The 14,884-nt window shown below is 36.3% G+C and overlaps 2 protein-coding genes across 2 annotated transcripts in view; one reads left to right on the top strand and one right to left on the bottom strand.

The window, feature by feature from the left end:
• Positions 1-911: 911 nt before the first annotated feature.
• rfk (riboflavin kinase) lies at positions 912-4,337 on the top strand. The gene is made up of 4 exons (XM_060881828.1): positions 912-1,285; positions 2,085-2,236; positions 2,764-2,866; positions 3,001-4,337. The coding sequence occupies exons 1-4, from the start codon at positions 1,204-1,206 to the stop codon at positions 3,141-3,143; spliced, it is 480 nt and encodes a 159-aa protein (XP_060737811.1). The 5' UTR covers positions 912-1,203; the 3' UTR covers positions 3,144-4,337.
• Positions 4,338-5,584: 1,247 nt separating this feature from the next.
• Positions 5,585-14,884, bottom strand: part of pcsk5b (proprotein convertase subtilisin/kexin type 5b) — a 39,379-nt gene continuing 30,079 nt past the window's right edge. The window contains exons 27-37 of the mRNA XM_060882484.1: positions 13,858-14,061; positions 13,377-13,460; positions 13,016-13,205; positions 12,652-12,866; positions 12,120-12,356; positions 10,820-11,053; positions 9,902-10,079; positions 8,271-8,488; positions 8,010-8,110; positions 7,516-7,705; positions 5,585-6,826 (exon numbers count right to left, since the gene is read on the bottom strand). Coding sequence (XP_060738467.1) covers positions 6,396-6,826; positions 7,516-7,705; positions 8,010-8,110; positions 8,271-8,488; positions 9,902-10,079; positions 10,820-11,053; positions 12,120-12,356; positions 12,652-12,866; positions 13,016-13,205; positions 13,377-13,460; positions 13,858-14,061 — 2,282 coding nt within the window. The 3' untranslated portion in view covers positions 5,585-6,395. The remainder of the gene's footprint in view (positions 6,827-7,515; positions 7,706-8,009; positions 8,111-8,270; positions 8,489-9,901; positions 10,080-10,819; positions 11,054-12,119; positions 12,357-12,651; positions 12,867-13,015; positions 13,206-13,376; positions 13,461-13,857; positions 14,062-14,884) is intronic.

Genomic DNA, 14,884 nt, shown 5'->3' with positions numbered 1-14,884 from the left:
TAATTTCATCAAAAGCTTTAATGAAATTTGACATTTTACTTCACTTATACTTGTGGAAAGTGTGGATATGTATACCAAAGTATACTAAAACATGCCATTGTCAGCCATTTTGGATATTAAGATAAAAAAACTCAAGGACTCTCTGGATAGTTGAAGGTCAACCCCCAAAAACTGAAACTGATCTTTTTTTATTCTACCCAAAAAAGGAAGGTTTGGGGTGGTGGAGGATGTTTTATGATCATATAACTAAATCCTATAACTAAATGTCCTATAACTAAAATTGTTTTATCAATTCCTTTATAACCTTTTGTTCACCACCTTTTGTATGGTTATGGATAAGCAATAGATGTGTTTTGTAATAGAGTTACTGGACACCGACATTTCTTTGTATGGAATGAAAATTTGTTTGTATTTTATATATAATAATTGTAAATTATTGTAAATTAATTATTGCAAAAATAATTGTAAATTTAATTATTGTAGATTTTTTTTGGCTGCAGGTAAAATTTCCTAAATTAAAAATGGTTTATTTTTATTGTTGTTGTTGTTGTTTTTAATGAAATGTTTTTAAAGTCAGACTTTGGATATTTAAAAATAAATGTAAATTAATTTTCAATTATTGTAAATTAATTATTGCAAAAACAATTGTACATTTAATTATTGTAAATTATTTTTGGCTGTAGGTAAAATTACCTAAATTAAAAATGGTTTATTTATTTATTTTGTTATAAAAGACTATTTTTATAAAAGACTAATTCGTCCTTTTTGTTTTTACTCTGAAACATAAGGGGGTTTTGTACATTGCATTATTCCGGAACTTCTGCACAGTGGAAGGTGATAGAGTTTTATTTTGAAGTTGTTATTATGAACTCGTCACAATCTGTTCGGTGGGCGTGGCTTGTCGGAACGCGCATGCGTGAAAACGACGTCCTTAGAGTGTAGAGTGCCGAGTGTAGACATCTTTAGATCCAAATAAACGTTGTTATACGTTTATGAAACTCTTTTGGACCTCAATAGAGAAGGTGTTTGTTTTATTTAACCGCTGTCTACTATTAGAGTAAAGGACTAGAAGGTTCCACAGGGTCAATACCGTCGTTTTAACAGGAACTGTACAGAGATTATACAGACAAGCAAAAAGCATTCACTTCTGTTTGAGCTAATACATGTTTATTTAAAAAAAAAAACAGAGTTATAACCGTGGACATGAGGAGTCTGCCATATTTCTGTCGAGGACCAGTGATTCGGGGATTTGGACGAGGAAGCAAAGAGCTGGGAATCCCAACAGGTAAAAACAGGAGAGAAAGAAGCCGCACGGTGCTTACGTCAGGCTGCGTCTCAAATAGCTTTTACGTATGTAGGCGACCTACGTAGGGTTTGTTTCGACGGGTTTATACACCCTACCTAGGGCCCTAGGTGTTCTAATAGGACACTTCGGACTTCATTGATACCTCCAGTATATTAGATAGCTTTGCTAACACTAGCTAGATGTTTAATCTGTGAAATTAACTTTTTTTTTTTTTTTAGAACATTTACTTTTATTTAATATTTTTTTAATGGAGTCATGAGTAGAGAAATGTGATAGATTTACCAGGTTAGTTTACTAGCTAGCTTGGCTACCTTGCTTAGGGCTTTATGACTAGACTCAAAAGTTCTATATGAGACTTCTTATATAAACTGTTTTCCTCACACTTTGGCATTTTAACAACATACATATCATGTTGTTGTTATTATTATTATTATTATATACTCAATATCACTTTAATAATACTTCCTGTTCGTTTAGCAATAAAAGTGGCTTCTTATTTGCAAAGACCTCCATCAATTTTACACAATTTTGTCCTGCATTTTTTTCTTCTGTCCTGCATTATCAAATTCTGATCATTTCAGCCATAAATCCTTTCGATTCAAACTGCTCATACAATTCTCTGAAAGGTCAAGCCAACATGTTCGAGGTCAGGGGTTAATGATTGTTCTTGATCGATGGTGAAAATCCATTCAACAACACGAAGGGGCTAAATAACAGACATGTCTAGGTTGTAAGACATCCTACAAGCTCTTATAACGCTTCTGTATATGTACCACAGCTAACTTCCCAGAATCTGTAGTGGACAGTCTACCTGCTGACATCAGCACTGGTATCTATTATGGCTGGGCACGTGTGGACAACGGAGACGTCCACAAGATGGTGATGAGCATTGGCTGGAACCCCTACTACAAAAACATCAAGAAATCCATGGTGAGGATCAAGACGGCTTGATTTGCATAGCCTCGTAGACTAGTGTATCTGTAACGTGTATCTATAAACAACATTGGTTTTAAAGATTCAAGGCCAATGTGAGAAATTCATCACATATCTATAGAGAGAGAGAGCAATAAAATATTTGGAGTATTTTGTTGGATCAATATGTTTTCTATTCAAAAATCTTGAGAAGTGTATTTTTTCCCTTCAACTGTGTGATGAAACTGTGGCTGAATTGGGACAAATGTAAAAAGATAAGTCTAAACTGGCCGGCACACATTTATGTGTATGGTTCTATTGTTTGTGAAATATGACATTTAAAAGCCTTCTGTATACTATTCCACAAATAAATAGGTAGACAACAAGTCAGCGATATATGAGAATCATTTACTGATCAGTTTAGGATTTCTGTTCACTTTTCTTTAGAGCACTGACTTTACTGTTGTATCAAAAATGGAAAAAGTTGGATTATTATTTTTATTATTTTATGTGTTTATTGGAAATGATCATTTGTTTTATGGCAGGAAACACATTTGATCCACAAGTTTAAGGACGATTTCTACGGTCAGATGTTAAGTGTTGTCATGGTGGGCTACATTCGTCCAGAAAAAGGATTCAGCTCACTAGGTAAAAAAAAAAAAACCAACACAGCCCTGTTTACAGTGATCATGCACACACACTTAGTGACCAGTGTCCACTACAGACAGATACACACAATGAAATAATAAATATATATAACATGATATTCTTTTGTTTTGCAGAAGAATTGATCACTGCAATTCACAGTGACATTGAAGAGGCTAAAAGAAATTTGGACCTGCCTGAGCACATAAAACTGAAAGAAGACAATTTTTTTAGGACCTCTATATCCACAACAGCCAATCAGATCTTGAATGGTCGCTAAATGGAACTTGCCGCTTTATCTAGTTTCCCCATACTTCATTTTTATGGGGGTAAAACCACTGTAATGTATGCATTATTTTTGCAATATTTCATAATTCAGAAAGGTTTACACATTAGATTGACCAGCACAGATTATTTGTTATGGAAGACAAAACCAAATGAAGAAATAAGAAATGAAGTTACCTCGGTCAGTTCAGATCACCAACAACTGGTTCAAAGAATAAGGTTTTAACCTCAACACAGAAACGTCCATGACTGAGACGTATTTGCTGGTGACTTAAAAATAGTACAGTTTAATTGCAACAGATTGTTAACTAAATTTAAAACCAGAGATGCTACAATTTGCTGGTAATTTATATATATATATATATAAAATATTTTATTGGTATTGGCAGATTGTGTTGTGTATATAATCAAATGAGTGGATATATACATTCAGTGGGTCCAAAACTATAACCCAGAATCCAGAAAGGCTGTGAGTTTTAGGTACAGTGGTGGAATTTATATTATATATTTATTACTGAACTGCTCTTCTTATTAGGCTGTTAGACTGGTCTCTTGAACTGAAGCCGTTTAATCTAAACCTCAATAGCTCAATCACAAGTAAGATTATAAATATTCACTGGCATTTAGTTTTGTGTCCAAGGAAGGCTTATATTCTTATAAACAATATACACTCACTGGGCATTGTATTAGGAACACTATTCTAATACTGTGCATGTCCTTGCTTTGTTTTCAAAACACCTCCAAATGTGTGCATGTTCTGAGATGCTTTTCTGCTCACCACTGTTGTACAGAGTGGTTATCCGAGTTACTGTAGCTTTTCTGTCCACTCAAATCAGTCTGGCGGTTCCTTATCTGTCCACAGATCTGCTGCTTACTGGATTTTTAAACTTTTTTTGCACTAGACATTGTTGTGCATGACAAACTGAGGAGATCAGCAGTTATAGAAATACTCAAACCAACCCATCTGGCACCAACATTTATGACTCAGTCAAAACCACTGAGATCTCATTTTTCCCCCATTTTGATGGATGATGTGATCATTACCTGCTGATGGCAATGACAGCCCACATATGTATGATTTTATGCCTTGCACTGCTGCTACATGATTGGTTGATTAGACAATTGCATAAATGAGTTCATGTAAAGGTGTTCCTAATAAAGTATATCTTTTATTCTAGTTTGATCCTAATGTGACGCTTGTTGGTTTTTTTATTCTTTCTTTTTATTAATAATATATTAATAATTTTTAATAAATCTGGTACTTTAATAGGTACATCTTGTACCTATGGGGCCAATAGTGTGTTTCAATTAACACAATTGACCTTGAAATTAAGATGACCAAATGTTCAGTTTAAATACAGTTATCTGCTCACATGTACACCTCTTTAACACAGGCATAAAAAAAATTATACTGTCCTGATATTGACCTGTAAACTTTATTTTTTTCCATTCCTATTTTTAAATTCCCAAACATGTCAATTACAACCCCTATAGTTTTGCACTTTCGTTTGCTTCTGAATGAAAATAAATGAATTAATAAATTTTATGGTTCATAGTAATATGGATGCTTACCAGTTATTGTGCGAATACTGACAGGCTTTCCAAACTAACACGTATCGAAGAAGGTTGCTATCTAAGCCCATCTTCCCTGGTGTACCTTGTTTTAAGTCAAGGGTGGAGTCATAGTGACAGAGCAAACACAGCGGTTGGAAAATGAATGTGTACACACTATTCCCTATTCACTTCATTACCTTCATTTGTATTTACATGATTATTTTCCAGATAAGCAAAGAATTTTGCTGTTGTCCAAAAGTGGAAAATACCATGTTCATAAATACAATTCAGAATTTAATTAGTTCATATAATACAAATGATGTAGGTGCAGAATATTCTTTGCTTGTTAACTCCAATTTAATGAGGTAAGGCTACAATAAAATACACATTCAGACAGAAGCGTGTGACAGTTTGGTGTCCGTTGATATTTCTCTCTTTGAAAGGGATAAATTCACCTCAGGTCAGAACAGTAAAATAAGGAAACTTTCCAGTATGTGTGGATTTCAGAAATGGTTTTAATTTCTTAAAATTATTTTATATTCCTTTATACCCTGTGTAGCCCTTTCAGCAGCAGACCGCTACACCCCTAGTGTAGGAAGGCAAGTTACCATAGGTCATTCATACAAGTGGCTGTATAACACTGCATTACACTTATTTTTTTGTGCAATATTTTATCATTTTATATCATTTATAAAGTATTTAATACCTGCACTTAAACTGTCTGTGAGCTGCTGTCATAAATGAATTTCCCACTGTGGGATCAATAAAGTTATCTAATATTACTGAAACAGTTCAGATTGTTGTTGAATTCAGACAGAAACGGTAGTGATGGACTTCAAATTTCGACCTTAAAAGGTGTAGAGAAAAGATAAGGGTTAAAGATAAGGGGTAAATCAAAAGTGTTTAATAACTCAGATGTTCTTCTGACATCCAACAGATGATGGCTTTTATTGTAAAGATTTTGTCTAAATTGAAAATAAATTATAGTTTTTTTTAGAATATAATGAAATATACCTTTTGTAAATCAGTGTGTCAAATTACAATCATAAAGTTAAATAATTAAACCATAAAACCAAATAATTTTATACTGCCACTGGAGTGTTCTGTGTCACATCATATTCATGTTGGGGGAAAAAAAAATAATAATAATTCTTCCTTTTCCAGTTAAATTCTAAACAAAACACAAAAACACAAATGGTGATGGATGTTAAAACATATTTTGATCCATTAATTTACACTGTGAAATGTACTCTGATGGACTGGACTATGGTAATTTGATGTAATTATGGATTATCCCTTGTGTATGGATGCTCTTGTATTGTGACACCGACAGGAAAAAAAAGGTAGTCGACACTACAAGCACTTTGTCAAGTAAGCTCCTGAAGTCTACATTCATGGTAACTTGTCGGAACGACTGTGAACAGATTTTCACATATTGTACTGGAGATAATAAAGTAAAGACAGCAACAGAATGTTTTAAACAGTACAGGAATGCAATCATACAATTTGGAGGCAATAACAAAATGCTTACAATCGATTGTTCTTCAAACTATCAAAACATTTTGTACACCTCACCTTCGAAGAATGAAAGGGCTTCATTCTCTGGATTATATTAGCAATAAATAATCTCCTGTCAGCCAACAAATTTAGAAAGTGCTACAGACGTATTAAAAGTTACAGACTCTTATACACTTCATTTTACAGCATAAATTGAGTAATCATACTCCATCTCCATCCCCATGTCCAAGTCCTCTTCTTCCTGGTCTAAAAGGCCATACTTAAATTTATGATACACCACACCATCCTGCCCCATGTACACAATCTCATCCTCGTCCTCTTCTTCATCTTCATCCTTATTCTTATCACTGTACTCACCCATAATGCTGTCAGGTAGGGTGGCCGTGGTAAAGGCAGGCTCTTTGTCCAGCTTGGTGTAGCCGTTTGATTTCAGAGCACGTAAGGATGGCAGTTTTGGACGGCAGTGCATGAAAAGGAAACCCACTACGCCTATGCCTATCAGCAGGAATATTGTAGTTACAGTAATGAGGCCAGAGTTGCCTGCAGGTACTTCCTCTTTGCTGCGAAAATTAAAGTTGAACCCGGGCACACATTCATCAAAGAAAGCTGTAAGCACATTTAAACAGAATTACTGCTATAATTCATGACACCAATAAAAAAGAAGGCAATGCTACATGGCCTAATTGTTGTACACACATTTAACTAATCTTCAGCATGAAATTTATATATATACACACATACATAAATACATATTTATACATACATATATATTTATATATATATATATATATATATATATATATATATATATATATATATATATATACACATGTATATACATACATATATTTATTTAATGAGCACAGTTTTTTTTCAACTGAATGTTTTGATATGCAATAATTGTTACTGCAACATGAGTAATAATACAATACTAGTACTAACGATGAACTGGGGCATGGAAGCCTTTAATATCTCCACATAAACATTACAGCACAGTGGAATACTTTTCTTCGCATATCTCTACTGAGGAGTTTGGGGCTGACGCGCAGGGGCGGATATGATACAGCACCCCTGGAGCAGGGAGGGTTAAGGGGCCTTGCTCAATAGCCCAACAGAGGCAGCTTGACAGTGCTGGAGCTTGAACCACGATCCTTCGATCAATAACCCAAATCCTTAACCACTTAACCACTTAACCACTGCCCCAACTCTACAATACTAATATCTCAGAAGCCTGTAATACACAAACAAGTGCTTCAACAAAATGAATGTTATTAGCACTAGACAGAAAATTTTACCGTCATGGCACTGGCAGCACTCCCATGGCAGTGGGGACGAGTCCATGTGATTTTCATTTCCACAGCAAGCTAAACACCTTCTATCCTCTGAGAGACGATGTGCAGCATAGCAGCTGGTGCAGTTGGACGGCCCTTCCCCTTTACACTCTAAGCATGATGGGTCACATGGTACGCACTTGACCTCTGGGCTCTGTGTGTGACAAGAAGACATTTAAAATTTAGAAGTGAATGGACAACACATTACCAGGCACCTATTATATCAGGTCGTCAACCTTTCCAAACTGTGTATAACTTGAATACTAAGTAAGCTGCTAAGTTTGAATACTGTCAGTAAATGTATCCCTACTACACCTACATGGTAGGTGTAAAGGATCATGTACCTAATAAACTGGCCACACCTATCAAAATGAATGTTTTATCACCATTTATGTAGACTCATTCATCATCTGACGCACCACAGCACTGATTATTAGTGAACACACAGGTTGTGTTACCGTAGATATTGCGTACTCTCCGGCAAGACACTCGGATGAGCAAATTCCTCCAAACTTTCGAAAGCCTTCATAGCAGGACGTGCAGTATAAAGGTCCTTCTTCTACAAAACAGATAAAATGCAAGCAATGATCATGTTAAAATTCTAATCAAATAGGATTTAAAATAAAACTGAACTGGTGTTTCTTTTTATTTGAATAGGCATTCCTTTATATCATCTAGCCTCGGTGGGAAAATGATCATTTAGTACTGTAGTAGCTTACTTTTGCAGGTTTTGCAGGATGAGTGACATCTTTGACATACTTTATTCGAACTGTCAGCGAAGTGGCTGGACGGGCACACATGCACACAAATCCCTTCGTGTTTTAACAGGAAGTAACCGTCGCTACAGCCTAGGCAGTCTGTTTTGCCACTGCCTGAACACTCCGCACACGACGGGTCACACCGCTCACATGTCCCACTGGTATCATTGCCATAGAAGCTAAAGAAATGTGCACCACTATTATTGATTTGCATTTAATTATGTTACAATTTGTGATGTCGTAATTAAGACAAAGGTTCTGTGAATTGACCGTTACATTAAGGCTCCAATTTATTTTCCCAGATAATATAAATCTAAAATTCAAGCAATGGTTCAGTGTTAAAAAACTGAACTTCCTGTACTCATAATTAGAGAGATTATGATATAACCAAACCTGCAGAATCATTAGACAAGAATGTCCCACTAACATAATATTGTTAACACTCATTTACCGTAAGAAAACTTCCGAAAACTGAAGTTACAAGCTGGACTTTTGGTTAGGGACTTTGAATATTATGACTCTCAAAGATAAGTTGATTTGAACTGGTTCAGACTGTGTAGTGACTGTGTATCTTATCTTAAAGGCACTCACGGACATGTTGTACGTCAAGTTCTGCCATTAACTAAGAAATGTAATGAAATTCCAAAATAATTAAAAGATAACTAGTTGTTAAATATTTATATATAAAGATTACATGATGTCTATAATGTGAGAAACTATTTTGTTCTTCCTGTTTGCATCTGGTTAACGAACACAGGAACACAGTTGGGCCTAAACCTTTTATAGGAATAGGATATGAATATACATTAATATTTACAGTTTTGTTTTCCCCTCACAACACAGTACACAAAAGCTACTTTAGTTCCAGCTCCCCTTTGTGGGTAATCTATGGCCTGCTAAGCTAAAATGTAATCAAATCTGGACTTCCATTCTTTTAAAACTAAAGTTTTGACCATTGTCGGTTGACCTGCTTTACTTTATGAAATCTTAGATTATTTAAATATATTATATTAAAGTGTTATCAAAAAGATAATAATAAATAAATAAATAGAAAAATAAAACTGGATATTGTGTTCATCAAAAAAAACAAGAATTTTTTTTAGTTTTGGTTCGTTTTGGGTGTTTTTTTTTTGACACAGCTGTTATTTCGAAATACTTCCTGTATTTAGAGCCAATGCACATGACTTGGTTTATGTAGCACAAAACATGGACAGATAAGCCAGGAAAAAGAGTCATGGTTTGATTAGACATTCTTCCTACATTAAGTGCTAACAAAGTCATATGGCAGCATTTAATAATTCACTATTTAAAAATTCACTATTTATACATACACATATATGCTTCTAATATAGTGTTAGCTGTTCTGTAATTTATCCCAGCTTGTCAGAGTTTGTCAGAGTAACACATTTATTGTTTGAGTGTGTGGTGCCCTCTAGTGATGGTATAACAGTCGTCATGATGACAATGCAGAATGGGACACTATCTTATTTGTAACTGTAAGGCTATTTTTTTCTGTCTTTTCCTTTCATTCAACCTTAGCAAAGATATTATCCTTTAATTACAAAAGAAACATGACCGAAATGAATGCGCACCTGGAAGGACATATTTGCAGACAGAAGTTATCCAATCGGAAGAGGCCTGCTTTGCATCTGAGGCACTCGTTACTGTGATACCCATGGCACAATGCACACGTCACATGGCACTTAACACACTCTTGCTCCTTCGTGTCACCGTAGTAACCATCCGGGCACATGGAAACACACATGTGATCTGTTTGGAGAGACAATAATATTTGCTTCATTTTTATTTTTGGCTTTTTATTAATAAAACCTAGTCCATCTTAGTCACACACTCTCCGCCCTAATCACACACCGTCCACCCTAATCACACACTCTCCGCCCTAATCTCACACCCTCTGCCCTAGTCACACACTCTCCGCCCTAATCACACACCCTCCGCCCTAATCTCTCACACTCCGCTATAATCTCTCACACCCTCCACCCAAGTCACACACCCTCCACCACCCTAATCACACACTCTCCTCCACCCTAATCACACACTCTCCTCCACCCTAATCACACACTCTCCTCCACCCTAATCACACACTCTCCTCCACCCTAATCACACAGTGACACAAAAGAGCAAGAGTGTGTTAAGTGCCATGTGATGTATGCATTGTGCTGAGGCACTTATGAGTGTGATGCCCGTGGTAAAATGCATACGTCACATGGCACTTAACACACTCTAGCTCCTTCCTGTCACCGTAGTAACCATCCGGGCACATGGAAACACATGTGATGTGTTTGAAGGGACAATAATATTTGACTCACTTTTATTTTTGGCCTTTTTTTAATAATGTACATGACAAGATTATTAACATATGTATTCCTCTATTTTGAATAAGATGGTGATTATTGTGTTTATACAGTAGAATTAATACTATTTTACTCTTTTTTCTAACTAGTTAAAATGGTATGAAAAAGCAGCTGGAAGAAGAGTCAGAAACTTACTGTGCAGGTAATAGCCAGGGCGACAGCTGAGGCACAGATGTTCGCCTGCGCCTGAACAGTGTAGACAGCTTGCGTGGCACGGTTTGCACTGCCCATCTTTATCCACATATGTGTTTTGAGAGCAGCTGCTATAGAACTCACAATGGCCGTTAATATCTTTCCTCATGTTGGGCCTACAGCTGAGGCATGAGGAAGGGTGAGGGCCAGAGCAGGTCTGACAGGACCTATCACAGTCTGGAAAACATACACACGCACCACCCAGGTATTTTTAATCTGATTAATCACAATCTGATTCCTTACATTCCTGTACATTGACAGATACCAGCACAAAAACATGTCAAAAACAAAAAGTCATGGAGGATTATGTTAAAAAAACAGGTAAATTATCACCACCAAAGGAATCAAATTATTGGAGAGGTTTAAACTTTGTTTAATCCCGTATGTGTGCTGTATGCAATTTTTCAGTCCCTGCAGTCAATTTCCCACCATGAATATACAAAATTTGTTTTAAATAGAAACCATCCTAATGTGCAGTGTTAAATGATGATCCATGAGCCATGAAAGCAGGCTGTATTTTTGTGGGCTAAATTCCAGTTTTAGTTGAAATCATATTTAGTCCGTCTGTATACCATATGGAACAGTGTTATGAAGGGAAAGCACTGTTCATATAACATTATTTGGTGCTGCATATAACTAGCCTTTCATCCATACACGAAAACAAAGAGAAAGAACAACGGAAGACTTTTTCCATGTGTTTAAAACCATTGTGGTGATGGTCAATGGATGCATCCCAATAGAATAAATACCAAAAAAATTAAATGTAAAGTAAGCTTGAGTTATTTGACTTCCAAATGCAAGATGTCGCCAAAATACAGATACATCCAGACAGAATCAACCAATCAGTCATTAGACCCAACCATGATATAAACAACAAATGTTCGAAAAGACAAAACATGCCAGCAATATACAGATCTAGACTGACTAAAGTAGTTGGAGAATAAAGAAGGAGAAACCCTGATATATGGTAGTGAAAACCATATGAATTGTTTCAGGCTGTAAGGTTTAGGCTGTCCAACATCTGCGCAGCATCTGGTTGTGCAATGTCTAACTTTTGTTTATACAGTGGCAGCTTTGGCTGATGTTGTTCGGTTTCCATATTCCTTTATGATTCATTTAATTATGAAAAATTAGGTGAGCTTAGAATAAGGTCCTTTTGAGAAATCTGGTATAAGATCCTTTTGAGAAATCAGCATACATGAGAATTACATTTGATTCATTTTCTTTTCAATTACAAACATACCACGACATTCAGTCTTGTCCTTGTATGTAAACGATGGACAGGTAGACAGACACGCTCCATTGTAGCGGACGTCTGTAGGATTCCAGCATGATATGCAGTCATCTGCATCAGGTCCATCACAGGTTCTACAGTCTTTATGACAACGCTCACATTTCTTTTCTTGCACCTTTGGAAAGTACGCATTGGGACAATCATCCAAGCACATACCTTCATAAAGGAAATAGTACTGCTTACATTCTGAAAAAGAGAAGAAAAAACAATGAAGAATAAAGAATCCCATCAATGAAGAATCCCATTTTAACTAAGTTGCTAACATTGATTTAATAAGTACACAAAAATCTAAATAACTTATTTTAATATTTATGTTTCTATGTAAAGGTCTTGACCCTGTTTAAAGGTGTCTTTTAAAATTCTTTAAATATAATGAACCCTCTCCTTAAACATAATGTTCTATATATTGTAGGATTAAATGTATTGTATCTTTTAAATTTATATGCCTTCCTTCACAATGCAATATAAAAGAGGTCTTTACCACTACAATGGCCTTTTATGTCGCACTGGGTGCAGCTGTTAGGACACTGCTCGCACACGTTGCCTTTGACATAGTAGCCCTCAGGGCAGTGGACCACACAGGTGTGTTTGTGAAGCAGGTACTCTTGCTCGCAGCTCAGACAAAAACCAGGTTCGTTTTCACACGAAGCACATCGTTCAGCACAGCTAAGGCAATCACCGCCTTCAGAGTAACCCCTGTGGAGAGGCATACAAAGTCTGGGTCTTGCCTAGTAGTACACATTATTGTACACTATATTATACACTGTTTGCATATTATTATTCACTGTACATGAACGAAGTAGCAAACAACAGAGAAATAAGTAGGAGTGAAAAACTATGCACACTTTGTACACTTGGCAACGCATAAGCCGTTCTGTAGGAAGAGGCCGCTTCTACACTTGAGGCAGTGTTGGGCTTCATTGCACTTGGCACAGCCTTTCAGGCACTCCTCACAGTGGCCACTCGTCTTGCTCCCAAAAGTACCCGCAGGGCAAGACGATTCACACCTATGACTGCTTGCAACCAAAAACATACCTATGGATATATAGATAGATAAATAGGGGAGTATATATAAACACACACACAGACACACACATACCTTCACATATTATATACATGTGTGTGTGTTTGTGTGTGTGTGTGTGTGTGTGTGTGTGTGTGTGTAGGAAAGGAAACCTGAAAACACTGGACAATCAGCAAACTCACCATCCATGCAGATATTGCACTCCTCAGCTCTCGGTCCCCAACACAGCTTACAGGTAAGGTGACACTGTTCACATTCCCCATGTTCTATACATCACACGCACACATGTGCACACACATAGCGATAGAGAGGAGACAGAAGGCACTTATGCAGCAAGCAGTAATTTTAAGATGAACCAAATGTATGATTACTGTCTTCAAGATGAGGCACATTATAAGTAGATGCTAATTATAGCAGCCAGGGATTTGTAAAAAAAATAAATAAATAAAATAAAAAGCACATTTTCCATGTTCATTTGGTTCCTACTGTGACATTTGGCTTAATAATATATTTATAAATATGATCCGGAACAAATTAACCATGGTTTCCATGTTCCCCTGGTTCTTCATATTCAGCATGATTAAAAGTAACTAGAAAGTTTTAAAAATATTTAAAAACCTTCAAAGATGATTTATATTGGGCTTAATTAAGGTATTACCTTACCATTGAGAAAGTGTAAGGGTTTACACTGGACTGCTGTATTCATGCTGACACACTGCCCATCCTTCAACTGCATGTCATCCTCACAAGAGTCGCAGTCGTTATAGTACGGGCCACCACATGTACGACATTCATGGTGACATGCCTCACACTCATGTGTTGTGTCAGGATAAAAACCTTCTTTACATTTCTTCACACACGTTCCGTCTAGACATGAACAAGATATGCTCTCTGGTAAACTCGGGTAAATTAAGTCATGATTATCATTGTGTGTACAAATGTAGGTATAATTATTTCAAATGTAGTACTGTATGCTATTTCTTCAGAATTCTGACAGTGGAAAGAGGATTGACTGCAAAAATATAGCACCCTGCGATATAGCACTACTTTCTCACAGCTGCAATTCAGAGGAGAGAAGGTGTGATGGGCTGGTAGCAGCATGTCTGTCTGTCCTCACCTACCATCCACATAAACCTCTATTCTTCTGCCCTTAGGCACCACACACACACATCATCAGACAGAAGACAAGCCAGATGTTTAAAAAAAAATCCTCCCTGAACTATTTGCATCATAATTTGTATAATTAACATGTGATCTTCAGTTGTATAACTTTTTTAAATGAAATTCTGAACTGATGTTTTTGGTTTAAACTTTCATTGTTTCATTGTTGGTTTATGTTTACTTTGGTTAATAGTTTCCTACATTACCCATAATGCTGTCTTTCTGCCTACTGGGATTTAGACATTCTCTGTCATCTTCCTTCGTCTCTTCAAGTGTACAATCTGTCCAAAGCTTCACCTTTCATGCTAATGGCAGCATCAACGTCTTTCTATTTCTCATCTCACAGATCATTAACTTGCTGAGCCGAGTCTCTGGCATAACGCAGGATAACGGTGTCATATATCTGTATTGTATCCTGGGATCAATGTTTGGATCAGAGCTTTCTTTCCATCTTTCCACAACTTCTACATGAACAAGATAAGACGTTCTTGCTCTAAGACTATAACAGCAAAACCTAACAATTATTCTT

This window comes from Tachysurus vachellii, chromosome 11, assembly GCF_030014155.1.
Source record: "Tachysurus vachellii isolate PV-2020 chromosome 11, HZAU_Pvac_v1, whole genome shotgun sequence".
Taxonomy (NCBI): Eukaryota; Metazoa; Chordata; class Actinopteri; order Siluriformes; family Bagridae; genus Tachysurus; species Tachysurus vachellii.
The sequence above is the reverse complement of the archived record's forward strand: the minus strand, read 5'-3'. Positions and strand labels throughout refer to the sequence as shown.

Excerpts from the sequence above, each read along its gene's own strand:
- rfk (XM_060881828.1), top strand. The coding sequence starts at position 1,204 with ATGAGGAGTCTGCCATATTTCTGTCGAGGACCAGTGATTCGGGGATTT. Across the intron at positions 1,286-2,084 it reads AGAGCTGGGAATCCCAACAG|CTAACTTCCCAGAATCTGTA; the intron begins GTAAAAACAGGA and ends TATGTACCACAG. Across the intron at positions 2,237-2,763 it reads AAAACATCAAGAAATCCATG|GAAACACATTTGATCCACAA; the intron begins GTGAGGATCAAG and ends GTTTTATGGCAG.